The sequence below is a fragment of the Daktulosphaira vitifoliae genome, unplaced genomic scaffold (genome assembly GCF_025091365.1).
Source record: "Daktulosphaira vitifoliae isolate Bord-2020 unplaced genomic scaffold, ASM2509136v1 Scaffold_1, whole genome shotgun sequence".
NCBI classification, from domain to species: Eukaryota; Metazoa; Arthropoda; class Insecta; order Hemiptera; family Phylloxeridae; genus Daktulosphaira; species Daktulosphaira vitifoliae.
The window spans coordinates 64,724,713-64,747,888 of NW_026099572.1; the positions used below are offsets into that span (position 1 = coordinate 64,724,713).

Below are 23,176 nucleotides of genomic sequence, written 5' to 3' on the forward strand. Positions count from 1 at the left end.
TGTGGTACTTACTATTTTCATTATTTTTTAATGAAATGTTTAATGTAATCATTCCATCACATTGCTATTTTAATGTTTATATAAATAATTTATGTTTTTCTTAATTTTATACCATGTAAAATAATAAATGTGTTTCTATATAAATACAAAATATTTCACAGGTAATAATTGTAATTATAATGGTCTTAAGACTTGGGTATTCATATTTATCATTATAACAGGGTGGAATATTAGTTTAAAATTCGTGTTTATTTAAAAATTATTTTAGTGAGTTAATGTTTTTTAATAAATTTCTGGTGATTTTATTAATAATCTATTTAGATTTTATTATGTGTTATTTGAATAATTCGGCTGAGTCTTGTAATAATTATATTTTTGATCAAAAGTCCAGTGATAAGTGATTTTTTAAGTAAATTAAAGTTACCGTCAGAAAATCTATAAAGAATTTAGGAAATCCATCTTAACTATATATTTTAAATAATTGATACAATTTATGTAATACAATTTATCCCTTACTTAATACTTTCGATGTGATGAAATTATTTGAAATAATATATTTTATTGTATGTATATAAATTGTAATATTGTAATATCCTAGTCTTTAGATCAAGCTTGTTTAGTTTATTATATGTACTTAATATTTGATTATTATTTTAAAATTTGTTAACTTTTTTTTAATAATTATGTATTTTTCTATTGTATATTTTGTGTCCATGAATATGTATTATACATTTTCAGTTGTATTAATAATATACTGTTGATGTACTATAAGTCAATATAAACTGATTATTGAGTTTTTATGGACGTATCAGTGAATTATGTTATCTAATATATTCGAAATATAAAAAAAGACAAAGGATCAAAGTGACATTTTATTTTTATAAATTGAGAGATATTTGAGCTCATATATAATAAACCCATATAGCAGTTTTCAATTTGAATGGTATAATAGAATTATAATGAATATTCAATGTGACTTATTACTCCATTTAACTTGGTAGAAGAAATACTTCTGTTTAAAATTTTTCTGTAAATTTAACTATAAAAACGTATAATTATATTAAAGATAAAAAACATTATCTATAAATATATGTTATATCATTTTTTTCACAATTAAAAAGTTTTTTACCACTGTATTTTGAAAAATTTTAATTATTATATCGATCTCTTACACCCAGAGAAAAACCTCGATCTATATAATAAATTCATTGTTCAATTTGATAAATATATCATAGGTTCAATAGTAATGATATATTTATCAATATGATAATTTTTTTTCTTGTCTTGAATAATAATTATTTATAAGAATAGTTATTTTGTTCGTATTAATAAAACATTATCATAAACCCTTGATAAAATTTCTCTATCAAAATTGTTTGAGGTTTTTCTTTGAGTGTACGTTTTTACTTTTTTTAGTTTTAACAATAAAATAATGTTATTACTGCAATTAAACTTTGTATATGTGTAACTGGGTCAATTGATCATTTTTAATTGTTATATCTTAAACCTAAAAACTGTTAGTTTATGAGATATTTAGATTAGCATCATTCCCCAGTGTTCCTCTACTAGTTTTTTCTCCTAAAAATATTAAAAAAAATTAATTGATTGTGTATTACATGACTTATGATAGAATTAATGTAAATAATTTAAGTCTACTCATCAATCTTAGTTATTTTACTAATAATAATAATTATTGTATTATTTTTTTTTACAATATCTTATTGATTTTTTATAATAATAATGTGTTACACTCAAAATTAAATTTATGTTTTACAACTGTTATTAGAAATGTTACACCTTGATTAAGGTATAAAGTTGCATGGATAACTAATGTTCTATCTATGGCTTCTTAAGGACCGTGTACTTTACTGTCATTGTGGCCAAATAATTCTCCAAGGACCACGGACGGCAGAAAGAGTTATCGTTTCAGGACCAATGAACACGGGTTTTTGAGAAATAACATTTTTGATAGCGGTTAATGATATATACTTTTGTTTAAACTTTTTTATATTTATTTTTAAACTAAAATTCATATTTCAGCTTTTTGAGAATGACGAGTTTAAAGTTTTTAATTCACAAAAAGTGTAATAATATATATATTTGATATAATATAGTACTTTTTGTTTAAGTTATGATTAATAACTTCTATTCTGCACAGCTTTTATAATGACTTACTCAATTAATTTTAAAATAGAATATCGTTGTATAAATAATTTTGTAAAAGCTTTTACTTTATTTTGTAAGCTTTACAAATTTACTTTTATAATTGAATGTTAAACACAATATCAAGTACATAAACATTTAAAAATATTAAAAATACATTTTTAATTCTAAAAGCCGCAAACATATTCTGAGTAAAAAATCGCTAATATGCATTTCAAGAACCAAGTGATCATTATCAGTGCTAAACAATGAAATATACCGACTGCATATGCCTCATATGACGTCATCAGTTGTTCATTTTTGACAGTTTAAAGAAGTTTTAATATTGCATTTTTCAATGAGCTCAAATTCCAATTAATTAAATAATTGTTATTTTTAAGCATTTTCATTGTATACTTTGTACTACGTTTTTCATAATGATTTAGGATTTTAATTAATTTCAATGTTTTTATTATGTATTAATAAATGATCATCTACTGAATAATCTAAAGTAACAGCTTTCAGTAGTGTAGTTTTCAGATTAAGTTATTTATTAATTAAGTTATCTCGAAGAATAAAATATATTTTACTAAAGAATTGGCCTTTATACAAGAAATACCTAAATTTTATATAGGGTGTATGGAAAACATTACTTCAAAATTAGTCCATAAATAAAAATGGTATAAAGAGATTAGATCTATTAGTACACTTCATAGTAAAAGGGAACAAAAAGTAATTTGATTGCCCATTTAGAATTTTCAAAAAAATTTTAAATTGCATTAGTAAAAGCTTAAAAAATTTATTAGGTTGTAACTCTAAAGATTAAGAAGAAAAGGGAAAATTGAGAGTATATAAAATACAATTTGAAAGTTGTAATAAGTTTTTTATATATAGGCCAAACTAAAAGACAAATAGAGATTAGATTTAAAGAACATTTAAGAAATTTAAAAATCAATAAGTTGATAAATCTCTAGTAGCTAATTATTTAATCATACATAACTACAATAATAAAACTAATTCAAAACATAAATAACTGGAAATAATTTAATAAAGGGGGACAATAAAAATGATAGAATTAATTATAGATTTTTAATATTTTAAAATATTATTAGCTACAAGTTTATCATTAATTTTTATTACAATATTAATATATCAGTTAAATGAAACATTTAGTGTGAGATGTTTGTTGTTATTTTTTAAAACTAAATACCATTCTCGAGGGACATATGTATCCGTGTTAATAACTCTAAAAATAAGTTGTAACAACATAAATTACCAGAGTCTTTAAGAATTATTTTTTTAACCAAAATAAATTTACACTCTTAATGAAAAGAGCAGAAGTATTCATTTGATGTTTCCATGCGCACACAAGGCATACGTAGCATTAACACCCCCTCGCGGGATTTCCCAGGGGATGCTACTGTTTGGCGCCGTTTGTATACTTGCATTTTCAGTAAGCGCTGTGACGTTGGTGACTGCGGTGTTTTTTATGTTTAGTTAGTTTTTTGAGGCGCGGGAATTGCAATTGATATTATTTATATCACTAATTCATTTGTAGTTGTTCTCTTATCAATATTAAATGAAATAGGTGAGTAGATATCAATTTGAATAGTAAAACATTAATATTAAATATAATAAAAGTTATTTTATTTCAAAATTAATGAATATTTTTGATTCAATATATTAAATTTAAATCAAAATTATTTTAGTTTTAATCATGAATTTCTATATTCAGAATAATAGATATTGTTATTGTTTAGTTTTGTGTCGAATAATTTCAAAACCAATGACAAACATCAGTGTAAGGAATAATTAACTTGATTTGAGTTTTTTTTTAATTTAGAAGATAAAAAACAATAATTGATAAATTTAAGTTTAACTATAATTGACTATAATGTACTCCATCCTGTTAACATTAAATAAATTATATCAAATAAATGTAATTGTGAATTTAATTATTATCACAAACACATAATAATTTAATTTCTAATGATATGCTATTATGACATCCGTTATTGCATATTTTTTTATAAAAGTTGTTATATTTTTTCTAACTTATGATTGTATTGGGTATTTTATTGAATTTGGAATTATTTTTAATAATAAATATACTTTTATTACTGATAAAAATACAATATATTGTTATATTATATTATAATATTTTTTTTATTTGGGATAGCATATATTATGCTAAAGAACCATATGATTGTATAATTTCTCATATCTCAGATGAAGTCTATTATGGTTTTTTTTTTTTTGAAATTTATTTTACTATACAATAAGACAACTTTTAATTATAATTAAATAATCGAGATAAAGTTGTCGGTTAAATATTTAAACATAATTCAATTAGTCAAATCACTCAAATTTATATCCTTAATATTATACAATTTAGTTCAATAGATATTTGATGACTTTCTTGTTTTTATACCAAAAATATTTACATTTGAAGAGGAGCACTTTAATGAGAACCAGCTGATGTTAATGATTCTTGGCTAATAAAATCATAAATTATATATTCGTGGTTTTTTGTTTTCAGTAGCTATAATTCTGTAATACTCATTGACATTATATAAAAATGGTATAATTTGTCTAGTCATTAATACATCAAATTTTTTTAAAAGCTATTTTTTTCCTTTTTAACTTTATTTATCTAAAATGCGACCTTTCATCTTCAAAGGTATTTTGACTAAATATTACTATTTGGCTTTTGAAGGAATATTTAACCTCGTCGACTAATACATTTTGTTTAAATAGGTTCAATACCATACCTCTGACAAAGAATGTAATTTTTCGTTCTTAAGATAACAGTCAAAATCCCATTTTTATTTTTACAAAGCAGCTATGTACTTTAAGTAAAGATTGATGCTGCTAGTCCCAGAAAATATCAAGATACTGTAACACATTTTTATTTTATATTATAAATTGTAATAGTATATTTGTTCAACAGAAATGTATAAATTAATAATTAAATATTTTTAACTGACTAAAATAAATCAAACTATAAAGACTCTACTCTATATCAAGTTTACATTTCATTATTAACTTCAAGAAACTAGTTAAAAAAAATTTCTATGATCTTAATAATGATTACCCATATCTAAGTGTATTTAAAAAATAGTTACTTTAAAAACTTTATTTTAAAAATATGACTGTAGCGTTTTCAAATAGAAGTGTTTTCTTTTGAACAATTAAATTGTCCAACTATAGTCTGTGTAAACTGAAATAATGCCACATGTACTCGTTCTTTAAATGGGTTTAACGTATATAAATAAATATAGGTGTAATTAGCATAAAGTCAATAGTATTTATTCAATTTATCCAATAAATTCTGTATTAAAAGAAAAAGATTTCACACTCAAGTAGACCAAATCCAATTTTAATTAGTTCATTATATATAAAATATATCTCATACATGACAGATATAACTAAAATGTACAAAAATAAAACATTTTAATGATAAAATAATAGTATATAAGAAATATTATCGCAATATTATCTGACTCATAGGATGAAAATATATAATTAAACTTAATAATTGGGGTTTTAAGATAATGTAATATAAAGAAAAAAGTAAGATATAAAAAGTATTATACAAATAATGATATATACAAAGTAAATAGTTTTAGCGTAATAAATAAGTACTATAATATTTACAATATTCAAATTCATCGAAAGTATTGAAATTAAAAAGAATTCAATTTAAAAAAAAACGTTTATTGGAATGCGGATTACAATGTAAATACCGGAACAATAATAATAATAAATTATTATTATATACACCCAAAGAAAAACCTCAATCAATTTTGATAGAGAAATTTTATCAAGGGTTTATGATAATGTTTTATTAATACGAACAAAATAATTATTCTTATGAATAATTATTGTTCAAGATAAGAAAAAAAATCATTATATTGATAAATATATCATAGATTCAATAGTAATGATATATTTATCAAATTGAATAATGAATTTATTATATAGATCGAAGTTTTTCTCTGGGTGTAGAATATAATATATATATTTTTATATAGTATAAAAGAGATAACACGTGCGCAGAATTTATTTATTGTTTTGCTCTTTGCTTTATAATTTAAAATATAATTCTTAAATAAGAGTTATTACCCATTAAAATTTTAAGATTGCACCATAATTAATGAAAATTTGAGAATTAAGATATTTCAGTAGAGCGTAATTATTACAGACTATGTGGTTTTAATAGAAATCACATTATAAATTTTAAAATATAAGATATTATCTTGGCAGGTATATTCCTACTAGTATTAATACCATATACTGCTTTTTACATATGGCAAGAGGTTATATTGTGATCCTCTCCTAATTTCACATCTCAAATTATAAATTTTGATTATAATTAATGATTAATTTTCTTGAGTTATTTCCTTTGTAATTTCTTAGTCCATAAACATAAAAAGACTTGTGAGCCTGTTGTAATTATGTATTAAATAATTTATAAAATATACATCGGTATATATCGGTCGTAGTTTCAATTATATTTGAAATAATATATTATTTATATTAAAACTATAATTTTGATGAATTTTTTTGCTAAAAAATTTACTAAAATTCAAGAATTATCACTAACAATACGATTTTGTGGAGCAAAAAAATATTTAACTGCAATTAAAACTTAATAATCGATATTTATTCATAGCGTATATAATTCCATGGTACTAATGTTTTAATACATTTTTTAGATTTCACTCAGCATTGGATTTTCGACAAAAATAAAATGAATTTATCATTGGACCACTTCGTCAAAAATGTTTACCAAATAAAAACTATTTGTTGATATTATTTCATAAATATCATGGACTACATAAGAGAATTTGATATTAGATTAGACAAAGAAATGTTCTACGCTGGAGAAATATTAGAAGGTCATGTTGTACTGGATACAATTGAAAACTTTAAACTAAAAAGTAAGTGTTTATACGTTTATTTATTCATTCTTAAAGACATTTTATTTTATAAACTTCAATGTTTTATTTTGTTCATTCTCTTTAAATATGTTTGACCCATTATTGAGATAGACAATGGACATTATTGATTGTTTAATCGTCCATTCTATTCTCATTTTGACTAAAATATTTCGCTTTTGAAATTTCACACGCTCTTCATATTACTTCGTATTTAGCTAATTGTTGAAATTTAGTTTTTCCACTTAGTAAATTAATAAAAGGTAAATAAAATTAGGGGAAAAAAATCATTATTGTTTATTGATGCTTTTGACACACATAAGTTTAAATGCTGTATGATGTAATATTTTTATGGATAAAGCGGATTTTTAATTTATATAAGTTTGTCATTCATCAATAAAGTTTAAATAATTTATATTTGATTTTTGATTAATGAATTTAACGTAAATCGTATATCATTGTTATCCATAAGTTTCCTGATTTTTACCAACAAGTATTTGAGCTAATGGATACATAAGAGCTTTAGAGATTCTTTAGTCGTGAATTCATTTGAATTAATAGATACCTACAGTTTATTGCAATAAAACGTCTAAAAGGTCAATAGTCGTGTAGATGTCTATTTTTTGTGGTTTTGAGTTTTCATAAACTTTTAGTAAATAATTTTTTTTACCGTGAAAGAGTTTTTTTAATGATTACATATTAGTTAAAATTGTTTTATCTATTATTATTATGAATGTTGAGAAATTATATTTTCAGTATTTTTGTGCCAGTAAAATACAACTCTTCGTATTAATAACACACACAAAAATATTGTATCTAATGAGCTAGATATCATTTCACTATATAAAAATAGGACATACAAAAAAAAATATAACATTGAACTATACTTTTCAATATAACTATTGCAGTCTTACATTGAATTACATAAACAAATATTATGTTAAATGTTGGTATTCATTTGTGAAATATTTTTAATGAAATTCTATTTTTTATAACACATATTAATATATATAAGTTTTAAACGGTCAGTGTATTTTTATATTTTTGATCTGACCATTGGCTTTTAATTGTTAGATTAAGATGTTCTCTTACTGAGTCAACTTTTAAGTTTATTCAATCAAGTTGAAATCAATATTAAAACTGAAAATTAATCTTCAAGTAAAATATCAAAATAAATAGTTCAGTACATTACAAATAGTCAAAAATATACATCCAGATTTCATTAGTCACAAATGTTATTTTGTTTGTATATACTATTTTTGAGACATTTCAGATTATATTTTTGACGTCGAAAATATTAATAACGTATTTTTGTATCATCATTAAATTCATCCATTAAATAATTTATAACTTTGTTTTTTTTATTCCATAAATAGTATAACATTTTAGTATTAAAAATGCATCAATTCTTTTTTCTGATGTTATTTTGAAATACTTAATGTGTCATTATTACACTAATACTTTATTGTAGCGAACTACAATAGGACATGTACTGATCTCAATATTCGAGTAAAAGGAAATTCCCAGGAATATTATGTGGTTGTATTTCTATTGAAATGCCAAAATGCGAAGAGATTGTTAGTGCAAAATGTTGCTGACAGACGACTGGTATAAATATGAACACATCGTATAATTTATTAATGGTATTGTGTGTATTCATGTCGTTCGCATGTCTATAAAGCTGTAGGAGAGGAAAATTATATCGACTATTTACTGTAGTGAACAAAGACAGAGATTTGTAGTAAAACAAGAGACAATGTTCGAGATTAATAATTTTAACTTGAACAAGATAATTTGAAAAAACTTAAGAGATTTTTTAGCTTTTAAAAATGATATCACGATAAATCTTTAATGGACACTATCGTTAATATTATTGTTTAATAATGTTTGGCAGTTTTATATTTAAAAATTGATATCTATTGTAAAAATAAAACTAAAGCATTAGCCGACGCGTTTTATACTGCGGTACCTTAAATTTTTATTACCCTAAATAGAAATGTAAAAAACCTATGGTGTTTGTAAATGAAAATTTATACATTGTGGTTGCTTTATATTTTTAAAGGAAATTTCAATAAAAAGTAAACTGAAAAAATAACAACGGTGCTTTTTTGTTGACAAGTTAAAAATGCAATGGTCTTACACTTTGCCATGGTTTTTACATCAATCCATTAAAAACCGTGTCAATTGTTTTTATCCACATTTTGTAAAAATATCAATTATATGTGTGAATATGAATTTGATATGTAATTACCATATCGAGTGTTTATACATCTTTTTATTTTATACTTAAAAACGTGCGTAAGAATGTTAGTAAATCGATACTCCAACCACGATGACACTTACACACATTGAACTTTTGGGTTCCGTTGGTTGGCTAAGGAGAAAAAACTTTTCGTTATAGATGCTGCCCTATATTCGGTAGCAAACACAATATACTCGTCTAAAGGCAATGCTAAAGATTTATTATTCTACCCATCAAACCAGTAACCGTTTCTGTTAAGCTTCTTTATTCAAATTATTCTATTGCTGCGTCAAATAACCAGTAAAATAAAATATGTACACGAGATATTACAATTATAACTTGTATACAGTAATAAATAATTTCTGGTGAATATTATTCACTTTAAATGTTTGTATATATCGACACATAGGTTTTGTTGATTATAAACTTACTCCGAATAGTAAGCAACTGTTGAAATTAATTGACAACATGCAATGTTGCCTACATTTTGTACGCTTATGAATATGTAAAATGTGAATAACGTTTACGGCTAAAAGTTATCTTATTAGGCGACAATATGAATTATATAAACCTCAATGTTTTGCTTGCGCATGAACACGAATCTGCTATTCTAACACAGTGTAGGGGTAGCTCACCCTTGAATTTTAATACTCTCATTAACATGCTACAAACAAGTCGAACTGTTTGATGGAGTTAATTAAATTATAACTGTACTGTATTATTTTACAATTTAATTGTAGTCTTCATTAGAATTTTGTATTTTAATTTAATCTCACTAGTACCAAAATAAAATGCTGCTTAACTATTATAAAATACTCACAATGTTTCGGAGAAGAACAATTAGAACAATTTGTTAAAAGCTAAAATTACATAAAGCTCATCGAAATATGTTACCAAACTAATTTAAAGGACTACTTACAAACATGATTTGTTACGTTATTTACCCTTTAGCGCTATCGATGTATTCTTTATGATTCACCAATTTGAACGACAAGAATCCGAAGTTCAACTATAACTAAAATTTAATGAATTCTTATGATTATTTTTTATTCAATTGAACAATTATTTATTTGTGCATATTTATTTACTCTTATGGAAATTTATGCTTTTAACATTACATAAATTTATACAACTTTTATATTCAACTTCTTTTTTCTGGAAGGTTAAATGTTACAGTTTTAGTATTAAAGTGATTTTAAAATTTTATCGTGTGAATATAATGGCTATTATTTTATATAATGATTGAATGATAAAAAAAATTATTTTTATTTTAAGTATTCTTTAAGTTATAATTAATAATTCAATTTTCCTGTTATACAATTTCACAATTTTGAAATGATTTTAGTATAGATGTTCATAAAATAATAATTGATTTTAATGCTAATATTGAAAACTCTATAAAAAGACCATTCGATTTTTTTTACAACTGTTTAGCTTAACGCTTGATATGACTACTTAATTTGTTATTTTTATTTAAATGAATATTAATTAAAAAATTACTTAAAGAAATTGTCAAGTTTTAAATCAAATATTAATAGAAATAAAATTAGATTTTATTTCAATTAAATGATAATTATTAATGGATAATATGAATATAAAACTTATATATCATGAGAACTTATAGTATTTTTAAATCTAGTTTACTAAATTATTAATTAAAATATGCTTTACGTAAGTTAAGTAGTCACGTGCACTTTAATGAAGGTATTTTTACTTATATATGATATAATTTTGAAAATAAAAAATTATGCTCCTTTTTCATAATTTTTTTAATACTGTAAATAAAAATTAAAAATATATAATTTAATGAATTTATTTTTTTATATATTTATATTGCATAGACATCATTATATTAATTATGGTATAGGCGCATTGATCATTAGTGTAAATGAGTAGGATAAATAAATAAGGTATTCGAAGATCATCTCTTTATTAATGAGGAAAAACAAAATCGTAATTTTATTGTAGTATTTTAATTTAAGAGACAGTGAAATCATTTTATAATGAAAACCAAAAAATTAATCGATAGAAACAACACATAGCTCTATATATATTTTCTGTGCCACTTCTTATCACACTTATATGTATACTATATGATTTAATTTAAAAAAACAAAAATTTATTTATTTAATTACAGACACATTTTGCATTTTAAAAATTATGTCTACATAATGACTCTGTCTATAAATTTAATGCTTGTGGTATTGTGGTAACCCTTTTTTTTATTTCTAGAAGACATTGACAGGCAATAGAATGACATAGAAGACATGGGAAGCTTTAATTAGATTAGAAATAAAATGTATTTTGTTGGCGGTAAAATTTGCATAAAAATATCAATATAAAATAAATTACAATGACCAATTTTATTTTAAATAACTGTAAATAGAGTCTCTAAATTACACCCAGAGAAAAACCTCGATTTATATAATAAATTTATTGTTCAATTTGATAAATATATCATTACTATTGAACCTATGATATATTTATCAATATGATAATTTTTTTTCTTGTCTTGAATAATAATTATTTATAAGAATAATTATTTTGTTCGTATTAATAAAACATTATCATAAACCCTTGATAAAATTTCTCTATCAAAATTGATTGAGGTTTTTCTTTGGGTGTAGAGAGAATATATAAAACCTAAATATAAAATGAATTACCTAATGAAAGATTTAAGAATTACGCTTAAACATGATACTACATGTGTATAAACTGTTTAACAACCTTTCTTCCATATTTCTATTAGATGAATAATAATTAAAGTTTGGGGTGATTTTATAGTAGTGAGAGGCTGTTTACATAAAAAGATAATAACAAGGAAACATATTAATATTAAAAGTACAATTCTATTTAAAAAAAAAAAAATAACGACAAAAAAGATTTCCTTTTATAATAATATTTTTTATCAATTAAAATAACATTAAAAGAATGTTGTTTTCAAAAGAAAGTATTGGATTTTAATTTATTTCTCCAAAACGCAAACTTAAAAATTAAACAATTCTTAAATATTGCAGTTGGTAAAAATTCTGCGGTCATGCGTGTTTCAGAGAAATACATGTATATTATACAAACAATAGTAGATAAAAATACATAAAACGTCATTTATAATTTTACTTAGGACGAACAATAAATTCAAATCAATATATTATGTAAATTTATAATTTAAAACACTTATTACTTTGTATTAAATTTATTTATTTTTATGAATACAATGTTTTACAAATGAAGCAAGGATTGAGGTTCATTAGTCATTTATTATACTTTGAGACATAAATAATTTATGCGCACTTTAGTAATGCTTTCACTGCAGTATGCACAAACAAAATATTAAGCATAAGTCCAACTAAAGTGGGATTATTTTTGTCAATAAACATTGAAATATTACAAATTATAAAACATGAAAATTTATTAAGGAATTTCATAAAAAAGTTTTCACTGTATGTACTTTATGGAAAATTGAGAATATTATTTTAAATGCATTTTATAATTTTATTTAAATTCGAAATGTTATAACAAAATTTCAACGTAATTATTGTCTATTTGTTATTAATTTATTCTATAGAAAATAAAATTTGCAAAATTGTAGAGTAATTTCAGTTGAAAATTCAATAATAATTTACAGCTATGCGAATAGTTCTCAGAGGTAAAGCTCATGCTGAATGGCAAATTTTGGTTAGTGGTGATCGGTCAGCAGTAAAAGATGACCAATACTTTATTGATAATAGATCACTTATATTCGGGAAAGGTAAAAATCAATACTATAGTCAGTTTATTTACTGATTTTAATTCCTTGATATTCATTTCAGCAGATCGACATGACGGTCCTGTTCCCATATTGCCACGTGGGATTCATCATTTTCCATTTAGGTTTCAATTACCTCAAAGCTCATTACCGTGTTCATTTGAAAGCAAGCCAGGTTATGTTAGATACTATATAAAGGTAAAAGCTATTCTACATAAATAATTATATTAGTTAAAATGTTTTCAAATTAATGATTATTCTAATATTACATTGTAGGTGACACTTGATATTCCTTATGCGTCGCCTCCTCAAGGGATGAAATATTTTACTATAATAGGACCGCATATAGACTGTATGGATGATCAATATCTCGTAAGTAAAATTACAATACAACTATTTACCATTGTTTAAAATGGCAATAGTATGGATAATCGATAACTTGATGGTGTTAAACTTTCCAACACATAAATCTTCCATATATCTCAACAATCCTTTAATGATATAAATATTTTATTAGTGTATAAATATGTTATATATGGATAAATACTAGGTCCTAAACTATTCATAGTTTCCTTTATATCTTACAAAATGAAATGTGAATTATTTATCGTTAGGATGTTATGTATATTTTTCCTTTTATGATCTTACTAAAAAAAAAATATCGGAATCAATATTATTCAAAACACATGTTTTAACGTGGCTATTATATACATTTTATTATTCATAAAGAACACTCGAAAAAATATTTTTATCATTTTAAAACCCTTAATATATTTTCACAAATCTGTATTAGTTTAACAATTTTTTAGGGATTTCAATTTTACATCTCGTTTTTTAAGATTTACACTCTATTCATAAATAACTACAAAGTTAATCTATTAGCTAATAAAATCCTAATAATGAAATAAATTAATAATATAACCCGCAAATCCATACCGCACAATTCCTATTAAAATATATCTTACAAATTATCAAATGTTTCTCTATTTTAGAAAGTTAGTACTATAGTATAGTTTTATTTTATAATTTATAAATTAATTATATTTTCATATAATGTAAAATTAAAAAATAATTAATGTAAGTTGAACCCCTTCCCAAAAAAACTAGTACTGTGGGATCGCAGTATAGTTGGTACATGTATAGATGATATCTGACAGTGATTAACATCACTATCATAAAAAACACTTCAATGCAAATCTGTTAAATTTCACAATAATATTTATATCTCTAATTTCAGAATTTTTATATACTAAAATTTCACTCAAATATTAAATGCTTGTTAAATTATTTGCAAGTTAAAATTAAAGAATTTTTTTTTTTTGACAGTCGATTTTACATAGTAGAACATTTTTTTATGTAGTAATACATCTTAAGAGCTTTAATTTATATACGTTCAAAGTTGTCAGACTTTCTGGAACATTTTCAAAAAATGAGTTGAAAAAAATCGTTTACATGCGTAGATAGTCTTTTTCAAACCCTTTCTGTACTTAAATCATTTATCAAATGTCCATAAGAATTACATCAAAAGAAAGATTATTGCCTCTTACACATTTTATTGAAACTTTATTAGGAACAGTGTTTTTTACCAAAAGTTATAGAAATTTTAAAATACAGAATAAAATTTAACGGAATTTTGAGATATTTTTTTATTTTAAAATTATATTAAAAATATTAATTTAAAACTAAAAAATATTCAACTCAAAAGCAACAATAATTACTAAAAAATCGCGAATACGTATTTCGGAAACAGTATGTGTTTAACGTTGATAATGGTAACATTATTCCATCCGCGATTTTGTAGTAATTTTTGTGGCTTTTTGAGATTAATATTTGAATTATTTTTCAATTTTAAATTAATATTTTTATATAATTTTAAATAATATTAACTCTAAGTAATTAATTTTTGTTATTTTTTTAATTTCTAAAATTGATGGGGTTTTATAAAAATTTCGGCACTAATGTGTTTAACTAGAATAAAATTATGTACTATTGATGCATAAACCAAAATAAGTTCAGTGAAATCTAAGAAAAATAAATGACTGACAAAAATAAACATATAGTAATATTAATACCTTCTTATCTTCGCAAATAATATGCCCCAACACTTTCTGTAGACACCTACTTTTATATATAAATGGCCTCCGTAATTATAAAACATACATTTATATGTTCAAATTTTCCATTATATATATTAGGGTGATTCTTAGTCATATAGGTCAATTTTTTTTTTGTCGAAATTCATTCAGGACGCCCCCTATAATAGTTCTGTTAGGTAAAAAAATAAGTTGTACAAAATTTGGTTGAAATTGAGTGACATTAACACGTGCCGCAAGAGGGTTGAAAATTCGTCTGTAAGGATGGTTTTTCAGTTTTCTTCATTTATCTTACAAACTATGTAATTTGCAGAAAAAATCATAAAATTTATTTTCTAGAACTATGTGTTTTCCATAAAAAATATTATTATAAAAAAACCAGCACAGGGGGGTCGCGGCACAGTGGTGACGTGGCATAGTTGGATCAAGTATAATGATATCTGATAGTGATTCAAATCACTATCAAAATAAAACGCTTCGATGCAAATCATTAGATAGTGTTTAATTTAAAAAAATTGGTGTTTTATTCCAAAAGCTACATGATCTGCTAGTTCCTTATTAATATCCTGATTAAGATAAAGTATATCGAATGAAAAAGGGATTATAAATAAATATTATTTTTCATAAAAAAATTGTGTTGATCCATACACTTTTCAATAAGTTATAGCATTATAAAGTTAAAAAAAAAATGTAAAAAATAAAATCGAGAATTTTCACACAAAAATAGCATTTGGTAGCCATTTTCACCATGAAGACAAGTCCAGAGGTCAAATTTTTTTTTCCATAATAAAGTACATTACATACATACAAATCTTTAATATAAGATACATAAAAAAGTGTCAGACTTTCCGGAACATTTTCAAAAGTTAAGTTGAAAGAGTTAATTTTTTGTGAAAAAGTTGTCATTTTAAATCCTCCCCTGTGGGCAGGTTAAGTGTCAGATTTACAAAAAATATATACCAATTGATAGATAAAGATATCAAGCACCTATAAAAAAAAATTATATTGATATGTTCATTTTTGAAAAAGTTATGGCTGTTTTTAGTAAAAAGAGTTGAAAAAATTTCGAAAATTAGTGATTTTTAAATTTGTAATTTTTTTGGAGGTTTCCTCCATTTACGGGGAATGAGGAAAATTTTTTCAATTTTTAAGGGTAATGTCTTCAACTAGATACGATTTTTGATCTTTTGACGTATCGTTGAAAGAAATCCGTTCGGTGAGAGCTGAGTAAAAGTGGTAGCAGACACAAAAAAATAAAAATAAAAAAAAAAAACACATCATAGTAATACCTTCTCAGCTTCGCATCAAAGCTAAAAGTCCGTATCTATAATATTTAGGCCTAGAAATTTAAAAAACAACATATATTTATTTAAACCATTGAAATCAGTTTTATTTGTTTTCTTAAGTATTGCAAGCGCACTATTGAACCTATAAAAAAAGTTTCATACAAAAATTGTTCAAAATTTAATTTTCATTATATTTGTTGTATTTTCAATTTATTGTTATCAAATTAAGTTAAACTATTCGCGTATTTACTTGCAAAAAATGATTTTATACTAATACACAAAACAAATTAATTATAATTACAGTCGCATATTGAAATTACAATATTTTTTAATTTACAACTGAAGTATGTAAATTCTTATATTCATTGAGCCTGTATTTAATAATGGTTGCTTTAATTATACTATAATAGGTGACTAACATTTTCTATTTTTGGTAACGATATATTTTTTACCCAACTATTTGTTGCGGTATTATCACAAATGCATCTATTGACATTTATTATTCTTAAATCAAAGTTTAATCAAGTTCGATAACTGTTGTATATATTGCTGCATTAAATAGCGATTAGTATTATTGATCCTTACATAATATACGATAATGATTGTATACTTTTTTATACAGTTCAGTGTTAACTGAGTGTTACATTGTTGTGTTTACAAAATAGAAATATTACTATATAATTATTATTCCATTATTATTATTTGAAAATGGTTTCGAGATCTAGTTTACGTGAGTCAAATTTTATATATTTGATTGGATATAGTTCAAACCAAATAGTTGGTAGCAAATTGCCGTCCAATAGACAAATTTTGACAGTATTATTTTACAATATGAGGGAGGTAAAACTAAATTTGCGTTTAAGTGCCTCTTTGATTGTACAAGAGGTTATTATATTTTGGAAAAAAGCCCGTATTCCCACAATTACTGAACAACATAGTATAGAAATAGTAAAAAAATTGTACCACGACTGGAGAAATTTACAAAAATCAGAACACCAAAAAACTGAAGTTCAATATAAAAAAAATTCTGATTTTGTTTTGAACCTTGAAAATTTGTTTGATATAGCTCATGCTGATGCCTTTAATATTATAAATATTAAGAAAGACAAAGAATTTTTAATAGCTCACCGGAAAAAAGGGCGTCTTGGTTCAATGGTTGGCGTCGACAAAAAATTAGAAAATAATGAAACTAATATTGAAAATAGAAAACTAGCGGATGATCGTAGAAGAGCTTGTGCTAGTAAAGAAATTGAAGCTATTAGTAAATCTTAATATGCTCAGTTAATACGATTAACCAATTAACTATTAACGTACTTTTTAGCTGAAACTGTACAACTACAGTCGTCTAGCAGCAGTGATGAATTAATTGATGATAATGCTCATAATATGAAAGAAGACCAATGTGAACCACTAAGAAAATGTTTTAAGACAAGATGAGGTACTGACAATTGTATAACAGAAAAATTGTCTATAGCACTGGATAGATGTAAAATAAGTGATGGTGATGCGGTACATATTTTAGTGGCAGCTGCGGAAGCATTTGGCATTGATTCTAGTAAATTAATATTGAATAAATCATCGGTTCGACGCTCTCGACTACTCTTCCGTCAAGAACGTGCAGAAAAAATACGACAGGATTTTATGGTAAAAAGAGATGGGACAATTGTGCTTCATTGGGATGGAAAACTTCTTCCTGTCATTACAGGTAAAAATTTAGTCGATAGATTACTTGTGATTGCTTCTTGCGGTGGTGAGGAACAACTTCTAGGTGTCCCTTTTATAAACACTGGCACCGGGAATGATCAAGCTTCTGCTGTGTTCAAAATGCTTATTGACTGGTGCTTAACAGAACAGGTTCAAGCATTTTGTTGTGACACAACTAATTCAAATACTGGCCGTTTGAACGGAGCTGTATTATTTTAGAACAGTTATTAGAATGTAATGTAATATATATACCTTGCCGTCACAAAAGGGGTTTTTGATGTCAAATTTGGTGGAACGTCAGGCCCAGATAAATAAAAATAATTTTAGGCCTGGTATAGTTTGCAATCTTATAATGGATTCATTAAAGGATACTTGTCAAAATATTCTTAATTTTGCTAAGGACAGTCTTGAATAATTCAATTATTAAACCATCCAAGAGACGACTATAATGAATTATTAGAGTTGACAATAATATTCTTTTATACATTTTTTTTATCATTGAATATTTATATATATTTTTTCGGCAATGTGAACATTTTTCCAAAATGATTAATTTTTATCAATTATTTTATTTGTCTTCAGTAACGTAAGATAACTTTATTATAAAATTAAATTAATTTGCTTTGTTTTTGTACTTTTGTACTTGTATATAATCATTTTTTGCGAATAAATACGCAATAGTTTAACTGAATTTGATAACAATAAATTGAAAATACATCAAATATAATGAAAATTAAATTTTGAACAATTTTTATATGAAACTTTTTTTATAGGTTCAATAGTGCGCTTGCAATACTTAAGAAAACGAATAAAACTGATTTTAATGGTTGAAATAAATATATGTTGTTTTTTAAATTTTTAGGCCTAAATATTATAGATACGGACTATTATATAATAATATTTATTATGGAAAACATATAGTTCTAGAAAATAAATTTTATGATTTTTTCTGTAAATTACATAGTTTGTAAGATAAATGAAGAAAACTGAAAAACCATCCTTACAGACGAATTTTCAACCCTCTTGCGGCACATGTTAATGTCACTCAATTTCAACCAAATTTTGTACAACTTATTTTTTTACTTAACAGAACAATTCTAGGGGGTGTCCTGAATGAATTTCAAAACTTCATTTTTAAGAACCATCCTAATATATATATAATATAAATATTATATTTTAAACTTTAAACTGCTATAAATTTTTGAAAAAAGTATTGACCAATATTATTTTTTATAAATTATGTATATATATCCCTTTCATTCGACATAATTTTTTTTTTTTAATCGGACCATTTTTCGCAAGTGTATAGTAATTATATAAATATATAAATATTTTTTTATGTTGTCACCATATCATTTGTCTGTAATAAGTATAAAATGGAAAGAATGTTTGAAATGGCTAAATCTCCTTCTTCTTCTTTCTCGATTTAATTCCAACTACTTGGGGTTGGCCACCCTTATCCTAAACTTCCACTTGACACGATCTCCCACATCCTCTACGCTCACATCAGCTGTCCTCATATCGCATTCAATAACATCTCTCCATCTCTTTCATGGTCTTCCTCTACCTTCCTTCAACAATAATTGCTACAACTGTTCTTACGGCTTCCGAATCTTCTCTCCTCATAACATGACCAAACCATCTAAGTTTATTTTCTCTCATCTTATCCACGATTGACGCTACACCTCTTATATACTCGTTCCTTATCCTATCTTCTCTAGTCACTCCACTTATCCATCTTAGCATTCTCATCTCTGCTACACTCATTTTGTGCTCTACTTTCTTATCAACCGCCCAACACTCTGAACCATACATCATAGCTGGTCTCACACTACAGTCTTGTAGAAATTATCTTTCAGCCTCATTGGAATTCTTTTATCACATAAGACACCAGACGCTTCTCTCCACTTCAACCACCCGCACTTAATCCTGTGTCTTACGTCCTCGTCAATACCACCGCTCTTTTGCACAACTGATCCTAAATACTTGAAACTTTCCACCTCTCTAATCGCGTCCTCGCCTATTGTCATTGATCTCCTTATTTCACCTACCTCGTGTTCTCCTTGGTCAAACTCGTACTCTATATAACTCTGTCTTTCTCCTACTTATTCTTAAACCCTTTTCTTCAAGAGCTGATCTCCACACCTCTAGCCTTTGATTAATTTCCTCCCTATTTTCTCCTATTAACACTATATCGTCAGCAAACAACATGCACCACGGCACCTCTCCTTGTATTTCTCTAGTAATTTCAATTTTAAAATGGCTAAATCTCCTCACCTTAAAAAATATTTTATATGATTTTTTCAAATTTCTTGGGAGCTATGTCTCTTACACTTAACACTTATTTTATTAGTGGTCAAATAACATTTAAATTGTGTTATATAAAACAACGAGCTTTGACATTTAAATAATCTACAATACTAAGATACATCTTTCTGAAATTTGAAAAAAAATTATCCTATTTTTTAATTAAGGTTGTTCTATTTAAAGTTATAGAAAATTAAATCACTATTTTAAATTAGTGATTGTTTAAAACTATTTAATATTATTTTGTACTCTTTTGAAAAACTAGATGAGTTATTTTGTAAACATAATACAATTCCATTTTTTTTGTTTAAGTCAATGAGATTACAAAACGTATTCACAGAACTACTTTCAGTTGTGTTTCAACCGCTTAACTCCTTTAATTGCTTAAAAAAAAGGTAAATTGAATATCACAAAGAAAAACAGCAATGGAGTAAATGGGATATAGAAACTAATTTTCTATCTTGTTTAATACTAGGTTACAAAAAATAAAAATAAAGTTTACATTATTTTAATTTTTAATTTAACTCTACACATTTATTAAACAAAAATAATTTAAGTGTGATCAGTTTACAAAATTAGTGATACAATTAATACTTTTATACTATAAAAACTATGCAATTAGTTCGTTAAAACATACTACAAACAAATGAGTTTATACGAACCCATTTGATGCTCCCGTGAAAATTATTGATTACTGTAATATAAAAAAAAAATAGTATCTCAAATTTGTACCAAGATCGAATTAAGAGGGGACTACGGAACTTGTATCTTAATATTTTGAGGCTTAAAGTTTTTCGTTAAAAGTTAGCATAAAATATAAAGTTTTAATGATCACTATGATATAGAGACTTTACTTATAATTAGAACTTCGAGCCTCACATGTTCTTTATCCAGACTTGATGTTAACCTATTATAACTTTGGTAATGTACATATTATGTAAAAATGAGAAACAACTACGTCATTTCACGTTAGTTATTTATTAAGAACTAATGAAAAATATGATAAAAATATTAATTTAAAAGGTATTTATCAACTATAAACCCACTATATGATATTTCTGACCAACAAACATGTTATTACTACAACATTAATACCAATACATTATTTCTAACATACAACCAAAATGTTTTTAATTAAAAATTTTTTTTTTCATAGCAAGTATTTTACTTTTATAGAAACCTATTGGAGCTTTAGAAAAACGGTCCAAATGTTGTATGTGTTGTAAAAGCAATAGAATTGTATTGCAATGTCAATTAGAAAGAACAGCATACGTCTGTGGGGAAGCACTACGCCTGAAAGCTAACATAAAAAATCAAAATAATAAAGAAATAAGACTTAAGATTAGACTTTTTCAGGTAATTATTAAATAGTGAATATTTCTCTTTTATAGCTAAAGATACGAATTGTATTATTTTGGTTAACTAAATCATATTTCATTTAATCGCACTTTTAATAATTTAAGAGATCTATTTTATTTAATTCATCCAAATTCAAAATAATTTTTTACCCATGTTTGTATGCTTTAACTAACAAAATTCACAAGTCTATATGTTTTATTATAATGAACAACTAATTTTTAATAATGGATATCATTTTAAAATACATATTATTTTAGTACTTAAATTAATTTAGAAAACCTTGGTTAATTTATTTACAGAATGTTCATTATTCTATTGAACGGGGTATACTAGGAGTACAAAATCAAAAGGACGTTCAACATTTAGTGTTGGAGTATATCGGTGAACCAATACAAACTGGATGTGAGTCTCAATGGGATTCAGCAGACGGACTTATTTTACCGGTGATGCCACCAACATTGATAGGGATATGTCGACTTCTACAAATATATTATGTACTCAAGGTACTAACATAATTAAGAAATTATGTAGTAAAAATTTTTATTATCACATTCCTTAGTAATATAATCAAAACCTGGGTATTAGTCAAAAATATTTCTGAAAAAATTGACAACCAAATTACAATAAATCACTATAAAATAACGTTTGAACAAATAATTTAACAATATTTATCAATCAATTTCGTAAGAGATCACACTTCTTAGTCAAATACAGGTTCAAATAACCTGTATATTATGTAAATTATTTTGATAAAAAATCTCGTTTAGTAATTGCTATTGAAGTGCTTGCTAAGTTGTACATTTAAAAATATTCTAGAAATTTTTATCATTATATAAAATGTAACACAAGCAACTTTTAGGTTTCGCGTGAGTTGTTAAAACTTAAAAAAATGTCATCATTCAGGATATTAGAAACGTTAAGTGAATACTAAATTTTTGTTACAAACAACATGCTAAGGTTTTTTTTAAAAACGGATTTAAAACTATGTTATGATTAATGAACATCTTAACCAAAATTGATTAGAATGCATAATGTTGAAGAACTTATTCAAATTATTCAGTTAAATATATTTATTTAAAATTTGGAAACATTTTCTGGGAATCTAAACTACACCTACTTATTGTTAATGTAACATTAATTTTTAATCATTAATTAATGTTTTCATTTTTCTTCATTGGTTATTAAATTATTCTCAATGTTTAATGTATCTATTTATTACATTGTAATTATAATAATAGTGAAAATCATAATTATGACCCAATATTAAACTACAATATATTTGGTACATAAAAACTTGAAAAATATTTTTCTTTATTTTTTCATATATGTATACAACGATATATTAAAATAATATATTT

General features: G+C 24.5%; 1 protein-coding gene across 3 annotated transcripts; it reads left to right on the top strand.

The window, feature by feature from the left end:
* Positions 1-3,359: 3,359 nt before the first annotated feature.
* On the top strand, positions 3,360-22,423 carry LOC126895746 (arrestin domain-containing protein 3-like). 3 transcript variants are annotated; one of them, XM_050667945.1, is made up of 7 exons: positions 3,360-3,730; positions 6,861-7,085; positions 12,950-13,072; positions 13,137-13,267; positions 13,346-13,441; positions 21,636-21,815; positions 22,118-22,423. In XM_050667945.1, exons 2-7 carry the CDS (start codon positions 6,974-6,976, stop codon positions 22,331-22,333), a joined length of 858 nt encoding a protein of 285 aa, XP_050523902.1. In that variant the 5' UTR covers positions 3,360-3,730; positions 6,861-6,973; the 3' UTR covers positions 22,334-22,423. The 3 variants fall into 3 exon arrangements, with proteins under 3 accessions (XP_050523902.1, XP_050523900.1, XP_050523901.1); XM_050667943.1 differs by having other exon boundaries at positions 13,134-13,267; positions 22,118-22,422; XM_050667944.1 differs by lacking the exon at positions 3,360-3,730 and adding an exon at positions 3,856-3,943 and having other exon boundaries at positions 13,134-13,267.
* Positions 22,424-23,176: the final 753 nt, after the last annotated feature.

What these genes read in the sequence shown, in the direction of transcription:
- LOC126895746 (XM_050667943.1), top strand. Translation starts at nt 6,974, where the DNA reads ATGGACTACATAAGAGAATTTGATATTAGATTAGACAAAGAAATGTTC. An exon ending in ATCACTTATATTCGGGAAAG is followed by an intron (nt 13,073 to 13,133) that starts GTAAAAATCAAT and finishes TATTCATTTCAG; the next exon opens with CAGATCGACATGACGGTCCT. An exon ending in ATGTTAGATACTATATAAAG is followed by an intron (nt 13,268 to 13,345) that starts GTAAAAGCTATT and finishes ATTACATTGTAG; the next exon opens with GTGACACTTGATATTCCTTA.